General features: G+C 45.4%; 1 protein-coding gene across 5 annotated transcripts in view; it reads right to left on the reverse strand.

Annotated features, from left to right (window-relative positions):
• RBBP5 (RB binding protein 5, histone lysine methyltransferase complex subunit) overlaps positions 1-23,025 on the reverse strand; it is a 104,466-nt gene that overhangs the window by 18,313 nt on the left and 63,128 nt on the right. For 2 of the 5 annotated variants that reach the window (XM_069633136.1, XM_069633137.1), the window contains exons 12-13: positions 15,292-15,524; positions 14,496-14,573 (exon numbers count right to left, since the gene is read on the reverse strand). In XM_069633136.1, coding sequence (XP_069489237.1) covers positions 14,496-14,573; positions 15,292-15,524 — 311 coding nt within the window. Of the gene's footprint in view, positions 1-14,381; positions 14,574-15,291; positions 15,525-23,025 lie in introns of all 5 variants that reach the window. The other 3 variants (XM_069633138.1, XM_069633135.1, XM_069633134.1) reach the window with 3 other exon arrangements.

Raw genomic sequence — 23,025 nt, forward strand, 5'->3', positions numbered from 1 at the left:
ACAACTTCTACACTGGGCCAGTTAACAGAGGGGAAGAATTTCTCGGGCTTAAGCAACATGGGTGAAGTTCAGCCGCAGTGGTGCTCCATCTCCGCCTCCCTGGACTGTCATTCTGGTACAGAACAAACCAACTACCATCCCAGACCTACAACCATTGGACCTTCTCCAAAGGGCCCAATTCATCAACACAAATGAACTCATTGCCTGCAGATAAACATCATGTCTTTTTTCATGGTGTCTCCATAATGAATGGGTGCATGTGCACATGTATGATTCAGCCCACATCTAGCTACGGAGCAGGAGCACTGCACAACCAGCATGTGTAAGGGGAGGTAAGGGGGGGAACTGGACTAAAACCAGAAAAAAGTACGAAACATGCTGTTGGATAAGTGAGTTTGCTGCCCCCCACCCCCTCTTGGAAGCGGACACCCTTTCGATAATCAAGTATTATTAGAATTATGGAGGATTAAATAGCTAACGTGACACTAACAAGGGTGCAAATGCCTGTGAACAACATCTGGATATAGAGTATGAGGGTCACACAACTGTATCTGAAATTGAGACATCATGAAATCTTAACAGCCCAAGTCACAGTACTCACACAAAGACAGAAGACAGGGCGGGGGTGGGAGTTGAAGGGGGAAGAATCAGGGTACTCACAAGGACATACTGGTCGAGTCATGTTAATCGTGCAAGAACATACTGGGGGACTTGGGGTACTCACACAAGGACATACCGGAGGACATGTGGTACTCACAAAGACAAACCGGGGGAGTCATGATAACCATAACGACATTCACACAAGGGCATACTAGGTGGGAGGGGGAAGTCATGACACTCACACAAGGGCATACCGGGGGACACCAGGTACTCACACAAGGACATACTGGGGGGTTGGGGTACTCGCACAAGGACATACTGGGGGACTCACACAAGGCCATACCGGAGGACATGTGGTACTCGCAAAGACAAACTGGGGGAGTTATGATAACCATAACCTAATGGCACTCACACAAGAGCATACCGGGGGGACTGCAGGCACTCACACAAGGGCATACCGGGGGACTGCAGGTACTCACACGGGGGCATAGTGTGGGGTCAATGCAGTCTCACAAGGACATATCGGGAGTCATTACATTCACACAAGACTCTAAGTCCCAGAGTGGGCAGAAGGAAAAGGAGCACTGAGGGCCCTAGACATTCCCCACATATTAATAGAATTTAAGGGGTGTGATTTCACACAGTCTTGTGCAAGAGGGAACTGCGTCTAGAGGATCATCTGATATGCACAAGCCCCGTGCGTAACAAAAGGGAGAGCGGATATCCAGGTTGGGGCGAGAGGCAGAGGGAAAACCACAACTATCTGCTAAACCGGCACAAAAGCATACATGCCCCACCATGGAGCTCAGGTGTGCAAACCTGTGTGTCAAAGACCCTTATGTTCGTGGCAGACTTGCAGTAGGCGATAAAATGGCCAAAAGAAGATAGGTGGGAAAAAGCCAGGGCAAGGGCATCCACTCTTACGGACCAGCCTTTTCTGGCCATGAGAGAACGTAGCCCGGTAGTGAAGAGCTAGTACGAAATTGGTAAAGTGTGGAATAATGTTTACTATTAGATAAAGAGTACAAGAGGCGCTTTGGGTGGGAATCCCCAAGGTTGGTTGGGCTGTAAGGTGGATGGACCAAGCTCTACCAGCTTCCAGTCTGTGCAGAAGGTTGCAACAAGTCTGTGGTGCCAAGAGGAGATTCTTAAAATTGTCAGGAGGTTTGGAGGGTGGTTAGGGGGTGGAGCGGACCAATCAGTGCACAGGTTGAGGACAGGCCATGGCAAAGAATAGGTCCAGCATAAGGGCAAGCTTGTCCATATGCAAAACCCAGGTGGTGGCAGAGCAAACAACCACTGCAGAGACCAGGCAAGAAAGAGCTAGTGGCAATACCAGAATTCATCACCGGCAGCAGCAGTACAAATCTGCCTCAAACAAAACAGTCACAATACATGCAGCTTAAGCTTCAAAACACACAGTTCCAAAGCAGTACAGGCAGGCAGGCATGGGTGGTGCAAGGTTTGAACACACACACAAACACAGCACCTATCTACCCATCCAGACAGAAGAAGCCTCGACAACAGCCAGGACACGTGTGGGGCAGAAGTGACAGAGGACGGTAACAAAGACAGTATACACAAAGTACTGCCAAAGCAACACCACCCGTCACTGCCCATAATCAAGGGCTGCTTTCAAGGGAAAGCATTTTAGTTAAACAAGCCTGGTCCTTCAAGACTCCCGAGCATTCCTCTTGAAGGATCCCGCATTACAGTGAAAAGGCTTTTCATGGATCGCAACGCAATACAATTGGTGCAACAGATCACAAACACAATACAAACACTCGGCTAACTACCACCTCACAATAAGCACAGCACGTGACTAGCACCACGATGCAAAGGAGAAAGTTGGGAATGCTGGAAAGGACATAAATGAAAGGGATCTGTGGCTGGCAGTCTGCAGCAACCAAGGACGACTTGCATGCTATGCACCACACTCCACAACGCAAGGGTGTCTGTCCCCTCTGGTGGCGGAAGTATCTTACCCTACATTTTGCGTGACCTCTGTCAGCATGCACGTGCACATTATGAGTAGAAGCTTGTTAACTTATAGTATTCCAAATGCCGTCACCAAGCACAAGAAACAGCCTTTTAGAATCATCAGTGAATATAAGCCCTATCACAGAGCCAGAGGGTTGGCACGTCGGCTTTGTGATGCGAAATCTGCCACAAAAACAACACTAGGCACCAACTGACTAGGAATGCCAGATAGTAGTTTCCTGGCATTCCACAAGCAGTCCTGTTGTAAATGTCCATGCAAACCGCCCTCTACCTATGCCTTTGCCCAACTGTCAACTCTCCACATGCGCGTTTTCCCAGTTTCTCTGTGTTCATCCTATGTGCCTTCATCACAGAGGATACAGAGTCGGTCTCATCAACTACGCTAGGCATGGAGGATTTCCCCTAGCCACAGTTGCAGATATAGTGGAGGGGACAACATCACTATGTTGCGCGGGGGGATGGGGCAGAAGCATCATCTGGGTTCAGTGCAATTGGTGCTTTGAATGGGGATGAATGGCACAGGTCCTTTACTATAGTTTAAAAAGCAGACTACAAGGTTTACTGAGATTGCCTTTACACCTCCAAAATCTCGCTCTACTTCAGCTTTCCAATAAAGTCTATTCAAATCCTAATTTGCGGTATCTGGCGGAAATACACTTCATGTGTTCAAAGGGAGTTCTTGAGGTGATTATCTGAATTATAGCAAATGTCCTTTCCATTTGCCAAAATGCTTTCTATTGGATGATGAAAATCTTCACCTGGAAAAGAACCCTTGGATCGAATTATTATTAATTAGGTTTCTTCCCAAAATCTAAAATCCTATATTCCAAACTGGAACAAACCACTTCTTGGAGCCCGTAACTGTGCAAAGGTCGTTACTGAGCCCAAGAAGAGGGCAGGAAAAACACAGGAGAACTGTACCCTGTAAGCCTGTGAGGCATGCTATGTGAGGTGCTCGAGTGTGGTTGTGCATGTCGAGTGAGTGGAACCTTGTGCGTGAGGCTGGTGGTTGGTTAGAGCATGTGCTGGTGGGTCTTTCTAGATACTGATGTTCCGAGCAGCTACCGTATTGGTAACAAAAAGAAAAGGCTAGAGAGGTTTCCTTTGGTGCATGGGCCTCCAGCTTGAAACTTCTAACTAGATGGATTATTTCAAGATCCTTTATAGGACAGCTACATGATCGCCAGGGTCTGAAAGCAACAGCATTGTGCATAAATTACATTATGCACTGGAGGAAACCACCCCAACGTAGGCAAGCCCAAGTCCTCTGTGACGAATCAACTTCCAGGGCACCAGTGGTCCAGGTATGAATATTGGTTTCTAAACCATCAATCAGCCCCACACCTCTAGTACACCAGAAAGGATCCGAACAGATTGGAACAAGTAAATTATAAACCTTGTCTAATTTTTGGTAACGTGGACGGAATGGCAGGCTTATCTTCTCAAGGTCGTGGATCATTGGTTAGTTGCAACACAGCGAAAATACAATTACCCCCCCAATGATAAGAGGGGCTGTCCAGTCAAGGTTGTATACAAATATCTACATTATTATTACTACAACAGACCGTTCTAGCACACTATAAAATACAACCCACCCTGTAAAGAAACACAGAGGACAGACAGTTTCACAAAGGAAAGGGATGCACTCTGGATACTGACAGAAGGGTAAATCAGTAATTCAATCAGTCTTAACTGTTCAAGGTTATTTGGTTTCAGCACCAAGGGAGCAAGGGGTCGTAAATGTCATTAGGGGGCTAGGGGGCCTACGGAGAAGGACCAGGGGGACAGAATGTACCTGGTGCTTGAGATGTTCTTGATGCTCGACAGTGTAGAGTCTGTTCTAGGACGCTTTGCAGCTCCTGCGACAGAATTCAAGATGAGACACAGCTGCGGGTATCAGGCGGCAAGCAGTTCGGCAAGCGAGGCTCGACAGACAGCTGCAGGCTGGCCTACACGGCGGCTCACGGTCAAAAATCGTTCACTCTGTGCTGGTTGGCACATCTGGGACGCTGGTCGAGGCGTCTAGGACGGCTTTAGTGACTGCAGCGTGACAACAGTCAGTGGTGCAGCGGTTAGGCAAAGTTTGTATGCAGTACCCTCTGGGAACCCTACACACAACTAGGACTACACGTGTAAGCAAACCAACCTTTGGTATAAGTCTATACTACACAGTTTTGGTAGCAGGGCTGAGCAGTCAGGCTTATCTCAAGAGGGGAATGCGAGCAATAATGATGTTACACAGAGGTCTACAATCACAGGTGTTCAAATAAGCTCTTACACTCAAGGTTTCTTTGATAAATACTTATTAATTTATCTGTCAATTATAAAACATTCATTAGACGGAGGCAATTATATAATAACACACAAATATACTTCAATCCTATTTCAGAATACTTTTCCAAGAGGAGTAAAAGACAAAGATTAGAACATGAAAGATTACAATTATTCTCAGACAGTGCAAATACTGGAGTTCACCAGAAGAGTTAATTCAATTCAATAGGCTAAAGTCTTCAATAGCATAAAACGGTTCTAAAAGGTAAACAGTAAAGTCTCTGCACAAGTTCTCAGAAGTAGTTTGTAAAAAGAAGAATCGTATGTTGGGTCACAAGCTGATTAGGCCTGCGATTTGCAAAAGTTTAAAGCACTTTCACAGCAAGAGGCAAGTACTCAGTCTTGTTTCACAGTACCTTACAATGAACAAAAAGAGGCAGCTGATGACTTCTGTTCCTGGCAGTTCCTGCAGATCTCGCTGTTCCTGTGCCTCAGTCGTGGAGACAAGAGGGAGGACGTCGGGGGACTCCTGCACTGCACTTGAACTGATCAAAAAGCTTGCAACTGGCAAACTTCAATTCCAGTGGCTGTAAGTAACGCACACAAGCTGGTGTCCCTCTCCCTGGTCCTACGGTTTCCTACAGCAACTCTGAGGAAATTCAACCAGCTCAGAGATGGGTATCCAAGTGGCTTACTTTGGAGTTGCTTGGTCCCACCAACTCAAAGGGAGAAGTCGTCCCTTTGCAGGGCTCCTTTGTTGATGCGAACTTGGCGATTCAGACCTGCAACAGGGCTTCACCAGGCAAGCCAACGGTCCAGGAGTTGCAGCAGTCGTCCACTTCCAGCTCTTCTTCGGTTCCTTCGTCCAGTGGTCGACTCTGCCTTCCAAGCCAAGAAACTCGCCTTTTATTCGGTTCTCTCCCATTCATTCCAGCCTGGCTGTCACTCACCCAGCAGAGTGGCGGTCCTTACCGGATAGTCAGACAGCCAATAACCACAGAGTGCATTTAGGTCTCCTAGGAGACTAAGCACAGGCAGTTTTGGGCACCTCCCTCACTTCCTGCCCACCCCAGACACTCAGACGCCAGAGGCGTGTGTCACTCCCGAAGCCCGCCAAAGGCGAAGGAACAAAGAGACCAAACCAAATGATTGAATGAACCTTCTCCTGTTTGTTTAAAGACATTCCTGCCACAACAGCTATCCATGACTGCTATTTCTCTAGTTATTACTTGTTAACCTTTCACATGTATGACATTCTGTAACCTGCAACCTTGCAACAAGCTGTAAGTTTTCTTATCTCCTGCGCCTTTATACCCTAGGGTCTGGTGCGCAGAGAAGGACTTTTCCACAAAGAAATGGCCAAAAAAAAGAAGACGGGACCTGTTTAAACAAAGCAGGCTCAGACGTCATCTTGAAAAACATGGCTCCTGCAATTTAACGTTATAGGAGCTATGAATAGTTCGCGGGCGGGAAAATGATGGTAGTTTGTTGTAAAACCACTGCCACCAGCCATTTCGAGAGGAAAGGGTAGCATCTGACTGCTACACGAGTATCTAGACACAGGGGATACCAATTAACCCCTCCAGCACTCTATTGTAAGATAGGGTGTGCTGGATCTTGGAATTTAAAAGACTAGTAAAGTCAATTTCCCTTTACTTACTCTGGGAAATAGTAGTTTATCCCAGAGAAGGTAGTTAAACCTTGGGAAAGCCTGAAAGGCTTCCTTGTGTCACTGCACTGAGGGTGCTGTGTAACAATTGAAAAAGATGATTCCTGTGGAGTTGGTTAGACTCCATAACCAAAATGAAACAAACACAGACAACAATTAGAATAAAAGTACAACGTCCCAAAGTTCAGCAAAAGAGCGTGAGGTCTCTATGGTAGAGAGGAATTGGCACATTTTTGAGAATTCTCCCTAACAGCAGCCGGTCACAGTTCGAGGACTCGACTGTCAAAAATGTTGATGGATGCTGGTTGATGCTTGTGTGGCACTCCTTGCTTCTTCGCAATGCTCTTGGCATCCTTTCAAGGCAGATGGCCCAACGCTGAGGAGAGTGCTTGCAGGAAACGGCCTTGTCCTTTGTTCAGAGACTCTCTGGCACTTCCCACCTAGGAAGCTTGCAGGCAGAACCTAGCAGGGCATGCTGTGTGCTGGCTGGGTACCGGTTCGGGGGCTGCTGGACAGGTCCTCTGAGACCAGTATCTCCCTCTGTTCCCTGGGAGATGTTTACGGGTGGGATCTTACTTCCCTCTTGGAAATCCTGGCCTTCCTTCACTGGCGGAAGCTGTAAGGTAGACTGTACCTTCAGCAAAGGTCCAATGCAGAGTTTTTCTTTCCTGCTTTTGACAAAGCCTTCAGATCTGGTAAGTGAGGGGCTCAGCCCTCTTTTAAAGCTAAATGGACCTCAGTGATTGGTGCAGGCTAAGCCTACCTTTAGGAACCAATACGGGGTCCCCACCAACAATCTTCCGTTATGAGTAAGGTCAGGAACAGAGTGCTTTGCAACAGGAAAGGTAAGAGGCAACAACATGAACTCCTAAATCCCCCCGATCTTCCGGTCTGTTGTAGATCAAAGTTTCTCTTTGGTTAACTGAGCCCTCTGTGGCTCTTGATCAAAGTGCAGGTCTCCCTTCAAGTTTGTGGTGAGAACAGACTTTGGTCTCCCTCAAATCACATACTTCGTCCTTCTAAAGAGGGAGTTTGCCTTCTGTAAACAGTTTTCCCAGACATAACATTCACTGCCCTTCATACAGAGGGGTGGGAGCTAGCTTCAAGGTGACACATTGGATATCAAAGAGGTGTTCGTTTTCCTGCCCATTGTTAAGTTCTGTGACCAGGCCTATTGGCAGGCCCGCTTGAATTATTTCTCATCAGTATGCGCCGCCACCACACAGACCTTAGATAATAGAACAGGGTGGATCCATGGAGCCTTTGATATTTAATTAGGCTGGCCATGGGAGGAGGAAGGTGTTGCCCTTCTCCTCTGGATGTTTTGGTGCACCCCTCGCTGTCACCTGTCAAATAAATGTGACAGGAAGGACTGCGCCTGTTGGCTGTGTCCCCCAGAGTACACTGGACTATCTGTTGTACGGCGAGCATTTGAAAATGTGTGCAGATTGGCCACACACATTTTCGGAGGTTGATCTCCCATCATCCATTTTCACAAAAGCCTAGGCGAGCACACAGTCCCTGTGCGGATGGTCGAACTCCTCATATCCTCCCAGTCTAGAAACTAGAGACGCACCGGTGTGGCCAGAGGCAACATCTGTGTTTTTCCTGTACTGGCACACGGACTAAAACAAAATGCGAGTGTCGCTTCTACATGGTGCTTGAGCTAGAAGCAAGAAATTAACACTTCAAAACTTCGACAGGAGCAACCAAAACGGAAAGGAAATGCTAGGGAACAAGGACAGTTGCTTCAATATACTCCCTACCTTTGAAGTTAGGAATAGAAATGGATTTTCATTTTTAATTATGGTTTGTTTGGTGTTATCTCCAAGTGACATGTAGCAAAAAAGAGATGCAAATTTCTCTTAATTCAAACGCTCTCATTAGATCAAGCTGCAAATGGAGTTAGAGGCCCCCTATGTACAAGTGCTGCAGGTGCAGCTCATCTGAACAGATCAAGAATGAATTCTAATTGTCCTCCTTAGGGAATCCGAGAAACGTGCCTTTTGGGAACGTAGACTCAAGTCCACAATCGGAGGCTGCATTTCAAATCAACCTCGAAAATGTTGATGGCAGCTAAGCGAACCGTAGTTCACCAATGGGAAGCCCTCACTGACCAGGTATTGTAGAATGTTGGTCTCGATTGAGGTCCATAATGACTGGAGAGAATGTCTGCATCCCGCCAACATTTTATATAACTTTTGTGTAAACTTTGGTCTATTTTTTATCTTGTAAAAATACACATGGTCATCCACAGGTGCATCACAAAACGTCAGATAATGCAGCATTTCTCCTTTTATGCAAGTTTGGCAACTCAACATTCTGGATTGAAATGGTGCTTCAAAGCAGAGACGCATTAATGTATCTAATAGCCCGGCCTCCTGCTCCTCTGGAGTCACAGGGGTTATGAATATGGCTTCCTGAATTACTAAGTGTTCAAATTATATAGGATTGCTGCATCTATGTTAGCAGCTGTAAAGGCCGCATTTCTAGGCTCTTATTGGCCGATAAACAGTCTCGATTAGTCATATTCAGAAATTAGTCACAGGGGTTTAGTAGCGTTAGGCTATTCTTTCCTTCGGCTTTATGCAACCTGTAGGACAGTGGTCTTTTCATCTTCAGTTTATATTACAAAAGTACATGCAAATTTAAAAAGAAAAGAAATGAATACATTCAAAATGATTGATGGTGCCTTTTTTGAAGCCAGAAAATACCACTGGGCACAGCCACTCCATCTCTGCGCGGTGCACACAGGGATGAACACAAAGGGCGATGCAAATTATCTGGAGGCTGCGCATATATTGCTCAGCACCATCTTATTGCATGGTAATACTTTCTGGAAACCTAAAAAAAGAAAAGTTTTTAAATCTAAAAGGACAATAGTTAATATTGACCGATATCAGACATTGGTTTTGTAAAATACAGAAGACTTTGAATTCAACACCTTTTAGAAGTGTCAAGTATAATTAAAAAATGACACCTACAGCTTGCTGCCAACAAGTTGTGTTGAAGAGCACAAACCTCAACCACTGCCATACAGACTGGCACAACTGCTCACAGGTCTCATTCACTTCAACATCTACGACTGGGTGAGAAAAAGAAATCCACTGCTCTCATTTGGCTAGTGAAGGTATGAGAGTGTTAAATGCCAAATAGCCGCCGTGAGGGCAGAGCACGCGTTAACACATTGAGCCCGAGCAGCGCCATTTTAATGCAGTAACGTGTGTGCAGCATGCTTTTCACTTCCCTTGCACTTTTTCTGGCCTCTTAACTGATCACAGAAAAAGGTGGGAGATAATTGTAACAGATGCTGTCTGGCCAGAGCACTGTTTTATTTCTCTTTACTGCATAGATCAGCAGCAGAGGGAGAAACAGGCTCACTATAAAAAATGTTTTTTTTTTTAAAAAAAAAAAAAATATATATATATATATATATATATATATATATATATATATATATATATATATATATATATATATATATATATTCATTCTTATCAAGGTATCAATTCCGGCATCCAGGGCAAAAAAAAAAGTAAAAGAAAAAAGAAAAAAAAAAATTCTGAAACTGCTGATAATATTTTTAACTGCCACATTTCTTTTCACAGTGATACGCGTCAATGTCATGCTGCATAATTAAAAGGAAGGGGCAGGACAAAACTCCAAAATTAGGCCTGGTGCCAATGTACAACACACACTCTTAAAGTTGGGGAAACCATCTGCACAAGTTATTTTACAGCAACCAAACACTTGTGCAGGTGAATAACCAATGTCACCAAACAATGACAAAAGTTACAGTCATTACCGCACCATCCTTAAAGAAGACTTAGACTTCCTGGCATACCTTAATAAAACTGTGCTATGCAGGACAACTTGCACCACCAGCGCAACGCTACTGGCAATCACAAACGTGATCCTGAAAGAATAGGCCATCTCTCGTCCTCTACACTCAGCTCATCCACTGAGACTCACTCCTTATAAACCTTTAGAAAGGAACTAAAAACATTCCCTTCAAACTGCCTATTCCCCTTGTGAACACCAACCACCCTTACTGGCCTTCAACAACTTCAGTACCCTGTAAACCTATATATAGAGCTAGCATAAGGGACTGCACCCTTACACAGAGCCAACACAATGCATAAAGGGGTCACTGGCCCCACAAGTTAAATAAATAACACATAAGGTGCGACTGAACTTATATCGGAGATATATTAACACATTGTAGGAGATGGAAGGAAAGAAATGCTTTAACATGACGCAACAATATTCATAGCTCCCCTCTGTATTCTAATAAAAAAAAGGGAAGCTGCAGCACCCAACAGCTGCATACGAAGTCAATATATTGCCTTTAATTGTTAAATGTGTGCGCATGGACAGGCCTGTAGTAAATTCTTACTGATTGTTGTTGGGGAGAATTCTCAGAAATATGCTAATTCTTTTTTACCTTAGAGACCCCCAGCTCTTTTGCTGGACTTTAGGACTTTTCATTTGTAACCTGGAGCGAGTGAGCCCTTTTTCTCACCCTCTCATGTATTTTTCTGTGTGATTTGGACTCGGTTTCTTTTTGACTTTGGAGACTGACAAATTCCATAAGCATCATCTTTACATTGTGACACACGGCACCTTCAGTGCAGTGGCCCAGGGAAGTCTCTTATTAAATACCTTCTCTTGGTGAAACTACTGTTTCCAAGAGCAGTGGAGGGAAATTGACTTTACTTACATTTTGTAACTTTCTAGACCCAGCACACACTATCTGCTGGAGGGGTTACTTAGTATCCCCTGTGTCCGGTTTCTCATGTAACATTTTTATGTTACCCTTTCTACAATTATTGGCTGGTGGCAGTGGTTTACATTTTACTACCATTGTGTGTTTTTACAGCGGCTTCGTTTGCAGCTGCAGTAGAGCACCCATGGGTGCCCATTTTCTCAAAATGGCCCTGGTTGCCTTTTTTCGCCATTTCTTGTTGGAAAGGTCCTTCTTTAGGATTTACTCTGCGTGCCAAACCAGGTTTGGTCCCTTTGGTAGTTTTGTCTTTGGCGGGATTCACGAGTGAAGCCCGCCTCTGGCTCCAGTATGTCTGGCAAGGGCACGAAGTGAGGGAGGTGCCCGAAAATCCCTGTGCTTAATCCCCTTGGTTACAGGAATGCACCCAAGGGTGTTTGGTCAGCTGGCTGTCCGGCAAGGACAGCCACCCTGCTGTGTGATTGACAGATAGGCTGCAATGAATGAGAAAACTGCATAAAAAGCTAGGCTTTTTGGCTTGGAAGGCAGAGTCGACCAATGGACGAAGGAACCCGAATATGAACTTGGAAGAGACACCTGCTGCAACTCCTGGACCGTTGGTTTGGCTGGTGAAGCCCTGCTGCTGTGCTGAAGCTCCGAATTCGCCTCGACTAGAGAAGCCCTGCAAGGACGACCTCTCCCCTTGAGTTGGTGGGACCAATCAACTCCAAAGTAAGCCCGTCTGTCTGGACATACTCTCGGAGCTGCCTGTACTTCCACTGCTGCAACCGAAGTGCCAGGGAGAGGAACACCAGATTGTGTGTGTTGCTTTTAAGTTAGACTCGAGAGCCAGGAAGATCCTCCGGACTTCCCTAAAGCAGGACTGACCAATCCCGAGCCACCTCAACAGAGTGCTGGACCCCAGATGCGAGGAAAGTCCAGAGTTGTATCCGAGAACAGCAGTGTTGCTATTTGCTGTCAGACGTGAGGAGCTGAAACACTGAATCGAAGTTTTCCCATTGCTGCCGCTGACCTTCCCATTGCAGAGCAGAAGTCCCCAGCCGTCCTCCCTCTTGTACCCGCGACTGAGGATCAGGCACAACAGGATCTGCAGAGCTGTACAGGAATAGACTCTTCTTTACCTCTGACTTTGTGCTTTGGCCTTTGCCCCAGTGAAGGGTTAATTTTACTCTGCATGGGAAAGTTTCAAAAGTACTTACCGGTTTGAACTGTTTGTTAACCTTTGTTTTATTCCCCTCTTCTATCTTTTACACCAGACTCAGTATTGCTCTAAATGAACCAGTGATAAATCAATGTCCAGTGTCCTAGCTATTTAAGTCACCTGAGGGTGTAGGAAGTGCCATCCCCAATGGGCATCATCTGATTTAGAGAAGCAGACTGTGTTTTGAAGATTATTAGAAGTTTTACATATATTGCTCCTTTCTGAAGAAGGGTTATATAAATTAATAATTGTTTTATCAAGAAACCTTGAGTGTAAGAGTTTATTTGAATACCTGTTACTGTGAAACTCTGTGTCACAACATTACTGCTCACATTCACCCCTCTTTTGAGATACGTATGGCTGCTCAGCCACACAACCAACCTGTGTAGTTCAGACTTATACCAAAGGTTGGGTCCCTATTAAACAGGAGGTCAGGGTTGTTGTAGTGCACCCAAAGGGTACTGCATAGTCTTGCCTAACACTGTAGTATAGCTCAGTGGCAACGCGCTCACCTTAGAGCAAGACGACGCAGAGGGGTCCGCGCTTAGAAACCTCTTCGGTACTAAAGCGCGTTATAAATAACCAACTATAAAAAATATAATTATAGTTTAGTTGCAACAATAACAAAGAAATCACACAGATGTTCAGCAACCTGGATAATTGGAAGACCAAGTTCGTAAAACCTCTCAAAGAAATTCCCAACAGATACAAGCCAAGCTGAGACAGCATAAGAGGTGGGCTGCCTTTTTCTGAAGAACTTCGGTCCTAACCAGACACATGAACAATGTTGGTTTTCTGATTACACGCCAAGCTCTTCACACCCTCCCAGCCCCCAGAGTTGTTCTGTTCCAAGAGCCACTACCCCTTTGCCACTTGATTTTTACATTAACGGAACCTTGTTGCACCTCCAGAACCAGACAATCGTCACACGGGGCAAAGGAAAGGAAACAAGCCTCAAATTCAAATATAACAAAAAGCCTTCATAACCAGAACAAGAGGGAAAAAGAATTACAATTATTAAAGTATGAAAACGTATCCACACTCCTCAAACAAAATCCTATCAGACGAAGTCTGGAAATAACCAGTTCATCAGTGTGCTTTACTATAAAGAACCTAACTAAAAATATTTCACATATCTATACCCTCTTCCAAGACAAGTACCTCAAAGATCCAAACAAGATCATTAAAAGCTGGAAGAAAGGAGCCCAATTACAGAGAAAAGAATCTGGAACACTTCAGGAAATTGCCTGTTAATAACCTGGGCCAATATTGCCAGCTATTGTGGAGGCTGCACTGCATCCCGGCAAGACCGAAAGAATTTAAACCCAATATCAGCTACACTCATAGATGCTCATGTCGGGCAGCAGGCCATCCCATCTGTTCATGTCCACCACTTGGCAGCCGCTGAGCAGGTGATCCGACCACACATCCAGACTCTTCCATGTTTTTGTAGCGTAGAATTTGATTTTCGGTTGATAGTAACAAGTATTTATACTTCAGAGTCTTCCACACTTCTAGACTAAGGCATCATCTACGCTATGAACACAGAGGGATGTTGGACTGAATAGGAAGGAGCGCTCTAGATTCTTGACAATATTCTTTAGCCTCTACACAAGATTCTTTTCTAGGTTTCCCATAGACAAGCACTCCTTGAGTCAGTCTGTGATCTTGATACTACTCTACAACAGAGGAAACGGTCTACCAGGAGAATGCAGCCGTCCTTGGTTGCAGGATGTAGCATTCACAGCTCTGGATCTGGGAGGGGTTGAACATAAATCTTGGAGGGATAAATAAACAAACAGAATGGGCTAAAAGCTAAGTGAGGTAGGATGGGAACAGGCACAAAGCAAGGCCGCCAAAGCAAGCCACTGCCACCGCTCAACCAGCATCCTTACCTGGCGCGGCAAGGACCAGCTCCGCCTGCACACTACCCTTTGCTGCTCCGTCGAGGGGCAGCACGTGGTCCCCCTTGAAGACTTTCGGTTTAAAGGGAGAATCTTTCTCTTTACCTTTCGTTCCTTTCGGCCGGCCCCCTGGTTTCTTCTTGGACTTGCCATCTCCCTTCACGCCCAGCAGTGGGTGGACTTCTGTGGAGCAAAAAGAAGAGTAAGCAAACATGCACTAATGTATGGGTAATTGTGATGAACACGACAGACACGGAGGTCACCATTTCACACTTAAATAAATTGGTTCCTTATATAGCCCTTCATGCCCGACTGACTACAGCCGTGGTACCGGGTATCAGATGCATTAGAAGTCTTGTTTCCAAGACAAGTACGCTACCCCTGAGCTACCCTCATGGCCCAAGTACAGCACCACAGGCAGGAGCAGCTGTACATCCTCCCCAGAAAAACATCATGCAGAGCAGGAATATAGCATGGGCCGCAAAAGGCATGATTTGCTCAAGCAGAAGGGGCATCATGAGCGGCTGCGGCAGTGCATAGTTTGTGAACAAGAGCAGGCACACCATGGGCAGGAGCAGTGCAAGCTCTCCTTGTGAAAACAGCAGTACAAAGTGGGAAGCTGAGGTAGAAAATGTCCTCAGACACAGCGCATACAAAAACAATCTGCAGCAATAAATGCCTCCCACATGCATAGCAGCGAGGGTGTATATGCAGAAGACAGGCAGACAACCCTTAGCCAAACGGGCTCACTTGGCTGAGAAGCGGCCCAGCAGAAAGGACAGAAAAGAAGGTGGCTGCAGATAAAACAAGTAAAGACAACTGCTCAAGGCTGAATTCAGGCACTCACTACTAGATGCCAGAACGGGCAAAGCAAGAGCACAGACAGTCACCAGGCACTCACCATCACTAGGGACTCCAGCCAGCTCAATTGAGGTGGTTTTCGGCTTCTTCTTGGGCGGCTGAGGCCCATCGATGGAAACCAGCCTCTTCTTATCCCCAGCTGCATCCTCCTCTCCAACAGGCACCTGACTAGCCTCAGGTAGCGGGCCGTACGGGTTCTCCTCCGGATCTTCCACCTCAGGAGCGATGGGCAGATAGAGCAAGGATTTTAAGTCTTCCAGCTCCTCGTCACTGCAATAAATGCAACAAGTGCGGTAAAGTCCTCGCTTCACACCGCAAACCACTGGTAAGCATAATGGCTGGGAGTGATGATCGCAGTTTCTCACACATGCACGCGAGACAGGTACCCCCATCAAGTCTGTTATAGGAAAGACCTGGTACTCTCATATGCACAGTGTCTGGAGACACATTGCACAGACACGCTCGCCATCAGAGGATGGACAGAACAGAGGCCCCTTTTAAAAAAGGATACACCACAAACAGACCATTTGTCACGGCACAGCACCCCCTGGCTGAGCCAAGACAAGACAACAAACCCAGAGGCACCCTCTGAGGGAGCACACACCAACAGTCATGCTGTTAGGACGGAGCTTGTGCGTCTTGTGGGGTGACCCATATCTCTGGCACCCCATCAGAACACACATAGCTCAGCAAGGTTAAATTCAGGTCCTGGAAATCAGGAGCGGAAACAGGACCTCAAAATGGCTTCAGTGCATGAAATTACTGAATCAAATGCTAGTTTGCAATCATAATATTGCTTGTACGCAAGGCACAGTTGCTGGGTGCCCCTCAGGGTCTGAGGGGCTGCATCAATCGATCCTATAGCATAGAGTGCGTACGACAAGTAAGGCGCTATATCACAACACCGAATTAGGCCAAGGCGCAGATATGACCACTCCAGTGTGGGGCGGGAGGGAGCGGTGATTTGAAGGCTTCTGCCTCCTACGGTTAACCCATTCAGCAAGGCCAGGTGAGAGCGCAGTGGGTGTTCACTGAGTGGAGGGCAAAGTGTTGTAGGTTTCTCCACTACATAGGTGAAGAGGGAACAGCAAAAATTTCTAAGAGAAATGTTGCAATTGAATTTACACATGGTTATTTACACCCTACTCAACCCCTTTGAGGACAAACATGGTACAGGCTTTTCTCCAACAAGTGTTATGGAGGATGCCTTTTCACTAGCGTGTGAATCATTTCATTTTTTTTCTCACATTGACTCAACTATTCCCCATTCTCCTTTCATCTCACAGACTACAGTCTGATTCACCCTTGCCTGGGCAGAACGCAGCATTAATCAGACGAGGCTCATCGCTAGAAGACTACCACAGCGCTGCTGTGCATGGTATAGAATACTCAGAACAACATGTTCAACATCCCCTTGACATTGCAATTATCAACAGTGCTTGCTCAATGTCAATTCATCAATTACAATTCTAGAATGACGATTCATGCAATTTGGAGCCCCTGCCGGAGGTATACATTGGAATGACAGAGAGGAAAGTTAAGACTCGAATTATAGAGCACAGAAGCTGTATTAAAAACTCAGTACTCGCCGCGCCTCTAGCCGGACAGATATTATTGCAGATCATGCCACTTGACAACACAATGGAAAATAAAAAGACTGTATCATAAACAATAGCGTCTAACTTTTGTGTGCAATAATGTTGAGAATAGGCTTAACGAGACCATCGACTGGCTGAATATAGGATGCCTGGCTATATGGAAATCTAAAATATATTCTATGTGATTTAACCAAATAACGATTAAATGTTAACTAAGGTCAGCAGTCAGATTATACTGACCAAGTTCTCTCTTTATAGAGTAGAGGCATTGATTAAAAAAGTGTGGTTTCAGACATAGCGAATGATAGTGGAAGGTAGTATGAAGAGTATATCCCCATCTGTCCCGATACCTTCACAAGATGATTGAATATCGAGCACTGCACGCCTAGAGGCAGTAAGCAGTTTAGTGCGGAAGTGCTCGCGAGGAACAGCTTGTTAGCGTCGCCCGGCAACATGCTTTTTTTTATAAATCAAGAGGAATGACGCACACGCGTTAGTAGTTTCAAACACAGAGCCGAAGGGATGAAATATGGTTACTGTGTACGCCAAAACGAATCGCGCAGAGGTAAGAGTTCTCTGCATTGTACTACGAGATAGTGCGCATTTATATCGAAGCGCCATTCATTAGTGGAGACCATTGTAAGGTGGTACACATAATAGCGACTGGAGTGTGCCGAGATATGTTGATTAAGTAGAACGTATAGTGTGAGGAAGTGTAAGCGATTACATTGTTTGTTACAGTGCTCCTAATCACTTGAATATTCCTTGAGCGCACTACACGCGAGAGTGACGCTGCAGTGATCCACATCTTGATAACAAGGGATTTGGACAACGGCAAGTTCCTCACCGACTTTCGAAATGTAGATGGAAGACTGGTCGGTTGATTCCGACGGATTTTGTTTACACGTTGCCCCTTTAGGGACGCTCTAGATGTTGAGAAAGTCGGAGGATAGTGACTTTGCACCTACATGGCATATTGGCGTATTTCTACCTTAAGGCAAAAGAGCTATGCAATAGTCTCAAATTGCCCTAGACTAGAGTGTTAATCAGATCGAACAATAATGTTTAGAATAAGTCTTTGTCCATTCCATATGTGTAGGGACATTGGTATCCAGGTATTGATTAGTTACTTTTTTAATAGATTGATTGATTGATTTTTGTGGTTTAGATTGTACAAATCACTTAAGGTTTTAAAAGCATGTGTACACTGCCCCCCCAAGGCAAAAACCAAGTGGTTTCTGCTAGTCTTCATTTTACAGATCAGTCTTCTATTCAGAAGATACTCCTTCCTGCCGCTCACATGAAATGATTGATAAATTGAGCGGTAAGCATCACTTTAATTATTATTTAGTTATGGTAGAGTAGCTGTTGATGATACGAAGTAACAGCATTAATGACAGCTGCATGCACTATTTCCCTAGGCCATTGCTGAATTGCAAAGCAAAGTAATCGCCTAAGGCGTGCTCAAGATTGGAAACCTGGTGTTGTAATGGTGAACCATTTAGTTGAGTCCCTTGTGGACATAGGCCATTGTAGGGTATAGGCTAGAGGTGTCAAGACTACATTATAGAATTGTGTAGTTGTTATGAGGGCATGGTCTTGACCTTTGTTTGTTTGATTTGTATAGCGCTCCAGATCCAGGGGTATATGGGCGCGCAAGGATATGGTTACAGCTACAGGTATATACATTTGAAACATCTGTGCAGAACTTATACAATTTACAAAATACAGTTATTGCAAAAGGGTTATACATTTGTCTAATATGTCAGCAGGAAAGTTACAGAAGCTAGTGTAAACAGACGCAGGGTGGTAGTGAGTGAAAGCTAGGGTATGTGTATGAAGTGTCCAGAGTGATCTGAGGTATGTATTGTTAGTTTTTAATCGGTAGCCAGGTGATAACTTGGGTTCTAAATGGTTGAAAGGTTGAAATGGATTTGATGTCCAGAGGAAGTGTATTCCAGAGTTGGGCCGCTAGAACCGGAAAACTGGTTCCGCCGGCTCTTTTTAGGGTGTATTTGGGCACCACCAGGCATAATGTATTGTTGGATCTGGTGATTCTGGTAGCAGGTTTCATGGTGAATTTATTGGTTAGATAAGGCAGGGCAAGGTGATTCAGAGCTTTGTAAGTGAGACAAATAGTTTTTAGGTCGATTATTTGTTGAATGGATAGCCATTTACATGAATTTCTGATAGCAGAAATATGTTCTCTCCTGGGAATATTAAGAGCAGCTCTTTTGGAGGACCTGCAGTTAGTTTGTTATGGATTTGTTTGCGCCTACATATAAGCTGTTGCAGTAGTCCAGTTTGGACTGTATAAGTGCTCTAGCTAATGTGAGACAGCTGTTGGTGGATAACAGAGGTCTGCAAGCCCTGATCAGTTTACCTGTGTAGGCAGTGGCTGAGGCGGTCATGTTGATTTGTTTAGAGAGGTTCGTATTGGTGTCTAAATGGAAACCGAGGGTTTTTAAACTTTTAGCGATGGGTATAGTGTTACCATCAATAATGATGCTATTGTAGCAAGGGTGAGTTTCAGGAGGGTGTTGGGGGAGCCGACAAGGAGCAGTTCAGTCTTATCATTCAGGCAGAAGCCATGTGTGGCCATCCATGCCCGAATGATGGTGAAGACTTCATTGATTCGGCCGACGTCAGAATTGTAGTTGCCGGAGAGGGTTAGGAGTATCTGGGTGTCATCTGCATAGTTCGTGAAAGTGACACCCAGATGGTCCGGCTTTTTGAATAGAGGCTTTGTAAATATGTTGTACAAAGTAGGCGAAGCACAGGAGCCTTGAGGGACGCCACATGTGATGGGTATCGGGTCGGCTTCTGCTAACAATGAAAAGACACGCATGGTCTTGTTAGCGAGGAAGGATTGAATCCATGTGACCGCAGAGTGGGAGAAGTGTGCAGCCGAAGACAAGTGGTTGCATCGGATTTTGTGGTCAACCAAGTCAAAAGCTGCAGAGAGGTCTAAGGGAAGGAGGATGGCAGCTTACCCTTATCTTTGAGTTTGTCGATCTGACTTTTGAGATCAACAAGGGCTGTTTCTGTTCCATGTTGAGGACGAAAGCCTGATTGACGGATACTTAATAGTTGATTTGTCTCCAAGTTGTCTTGAATTTGTAGGTAGGCTACTCTATAAAGGATTTTTAGTAAGAACGGGACAGTGGTGATAGGTATATAATTGGTAGGTATAGACGGGTCGAGTGTTTGTTTTTTTAACAGTGGGAGAACCCATGATTGTTTCAGATTACTTGGGACTGCGTTGCTAGTGAATGACAAATTTATTAGTTTGGTGATGAAGGGGGATAGATCCCTGGCTGCATCTTTATAATCTGAGCAGGGCAACTGTCCCCTTTACAGTTCGAAGGTTTCAAGGAGGCTATGATTTTTTGTACTTGAGGTATAGATACCTTTTTGAATGTAAAGCCTGAATTGATAACAGTGGGTGATGGTAAGGTTGGACTGGATGTTAAGCCGTTGCGAGTTGTTGTCGTTTGTTTTCAATTTTGGTTTGGAGCAGTGATTTTGTTGGCGAGGGCATTCAAGATGCCCGTGCACCAGGGTTTATCCTTTGTACAGGTATGTATGGGAGGATTGGGGTTCTCTAGTTCCTTTATGATGTTGAATAGTTCTCTCGTGCTAGAGCCTGCTTGGGTTATTCTAGAATCGAAAGTTTATTTTTTTGCACGCAGGATCTCATTTTGCTAAAGAGCAGTGATATTAGTAAGATTAGTTCTATTTTCTGATGAGGGAGCTGTTTTCCACAGTGTTTCAAGTTTACTTTTTTCTGGCCGAGTAGTTTGAGTTCAGGGGTGTACCAAGAGTTCAGGTGAGCTTTAGGTTTCCCTTTATGCATTTTCAGAGGGGCAATGATGTCGACATGGATTCGTTGTAGGTATTGACCAACAGGTTCAAGTCAGCTGTGGCCAGTAGTGCGTTGAGATTAGGGACTACCAGGGGTATTAGAGCTTCAAATGTAATGTTACGCTTGTTCCTCGTTGGGCATGCAGGTGCATTAATAGTCTTTTTGGGCACTAGGTTATTGAAATTGATGTCTAGTGAGAGCAGGTAGTGATCCATCCAGACAAGAGGTAGGGGGTCCTTAAGGGTAATATTGCAATTAAGAGCAGTTATCCAGTCGAGAGTCCTTCCGTTCGAGTGAGTGGGTTGGGAGCAGAGTTGTAGGAGGCCATGCTCGGCTAGTGCATTGGCCAGGGAAGTAGCTGGGGTGTCATTAGGGTCATTGTACCCGAGATTGAAGTCCCCAAGGATGATAGTTGAGCTGAGGGTTTAGAGCTCTCGGCTACTAGAGCTGTGATGTCTTCTTCAAACGATCCAGGCGGACCTGGGGGTCTGTATATTATATGCATCGTAATTGTGCTTTTGGAGGATGTTTGCAGTTTAACTGAGATGCTTACAGGATTTAAGCAGAGAAGAGGGGGCTAATCTAATGTCAAGAGACGATTTAAAGATGATGGCTACACCACCACCTCGAGCGTTGGGTCTATCTGCTCTAAAGATGGAATAGTTATCAGGAATAGCTAGAGTTAGAGATGGGCCCACAGCGTCATGCAACCAGGTTTCAGTCACAACAAGGAAGTCGAGGTTGTTGGTCAGGATGATGTCGGCGGTCTCTAGGGAATGGGCGACTAGGGATCTAACATTTAGAAGTGCTCCTTTTAGAGGGAGTGGGTTAGAGCTGTTAGAAACTGCATTCTGGTTGTTGGTCTTGGTATGAGGTTTGGCTTGATGGTTGCTATTCTTGTGGGGGATTCTGGTACCTAGTCTGTTACGCTTGGTCAGGTCGGGAATGGTGGTATGTGTGTCTATTTGGAATTAGTTCTAATTGGGCTGGAACTAAGAGTAGAGCGTGTTGAACTTGGGCTGGGGCGGTGCCACTTGGGACTATCGGTGTTACTTTTGGCTATGGTGTCAGCTAAGTGGGCGCTACCATAGGTAGGATGGACGTGTTGGTAGCCTTCAGGGAAGGCTGGCGTGGTGGGCAGGAATTGTGTAGGGCAAGTGATGGGGTGGTGCCTTGGGCAGGCAAGTCTAGCTAAACCATTTTTATAGGTTATGTAATTGTTACCGCTGCAGGGTACACTGTTTTGCCTGACACATAATGGGAGCATGATAAGGATGAGCCAGAGTTGCATGGTAGTGGCAAAGAGGAAGAGGCACAGTGCGGGTGTTAACAGTATGGCATCAATTATCATAGGGTCACATCAATACAGTAAGACATCAGTGGTGTGGGGCAAACCAATGCAAAGTAAGAGTTGTAATAGCATGGGGTCAAGCTGGTACAGCGTGGCAGCAAAAGCATAGGGCCAAACTAGCAACAATTACCATATGGTGATAGTAAACACCCTCAGTACTTTAAAGTTGATTGGGCTTGCTCAAGCCCACATAAAACAGTATTAGCCAAAAAGATTGAGGGCAAAAAAATAATTGGATCTTTTGGGATTCAGAGTTTTATTTTCAGACAAATCATTGAAATTCAATAAAACGTCCCCCCACACACCCAGTAGGTAATTGTAGCACCCAGTAACATTGTACTCACCACCAATCAAATAAGTCCAAGCATTTAATGCATAGGTCTATTCATGAAGGGAAAGGTGGGGAGGGGCAAGCTGCGCACCTCACAGTTTGGTTGGGTCACTGCTTGCTGGAGCTAAGGTAAAGTTCTTAACAGGAGAGCTTTCTCATAATGTAAAAAAGGACAACTAGGGTCACATGAGCTTCCCAGAGAGTGGTGGGGATTCCATGGTTGGGTGTGCATCTCACACGATGGGGAGGGTTATCCAGGGTAGTGTGTGTGTGAAACTCGCAGGTGGTGGAGGGGACCATGAGCTGAGTGTGCGGTTAAGAGATAGGTAGAATTATTGTTCATGTGTGCTTTCCACAGGGAAGAGAACATTTCTTGCAGCTGGGTAGGAATGCCACAGAGTGGATGTACTTCTCAGTGCTGGGTAAGATTACCACGAGGTAGGCTCAGCTTCTCACTGCTGGATAGAGGTTACAAAACTGGCATGGTACAGCGTTAGCTTAGGTTACCACCAGGTTGCTCGGTTCATAGACAGGCGTACCTCTGACAAGAGAGGGGTAGGACTCCAGAGCAGGGCAAGACTACTATGGATTTGGCAGGCTTGCTTCCCCAAGTCAGGTAGGGTAGTTGA

The sequence above is a fragment of the Ambystoma mexicanum genome, chromosome 13, assembly GCF_040938575.1.
Source record: "Ambystoma mexicanum isolate Mex_15411 chromosome 13, UKY_AmexF1_1, whole genome shotgun sequence".
Lineage (NCBI taxonomy): Eukaryota > Metazoa > Chordata > Amphibia > Caudata > Ambystomatidae > Ambystoma > Ambystoma mexicanum.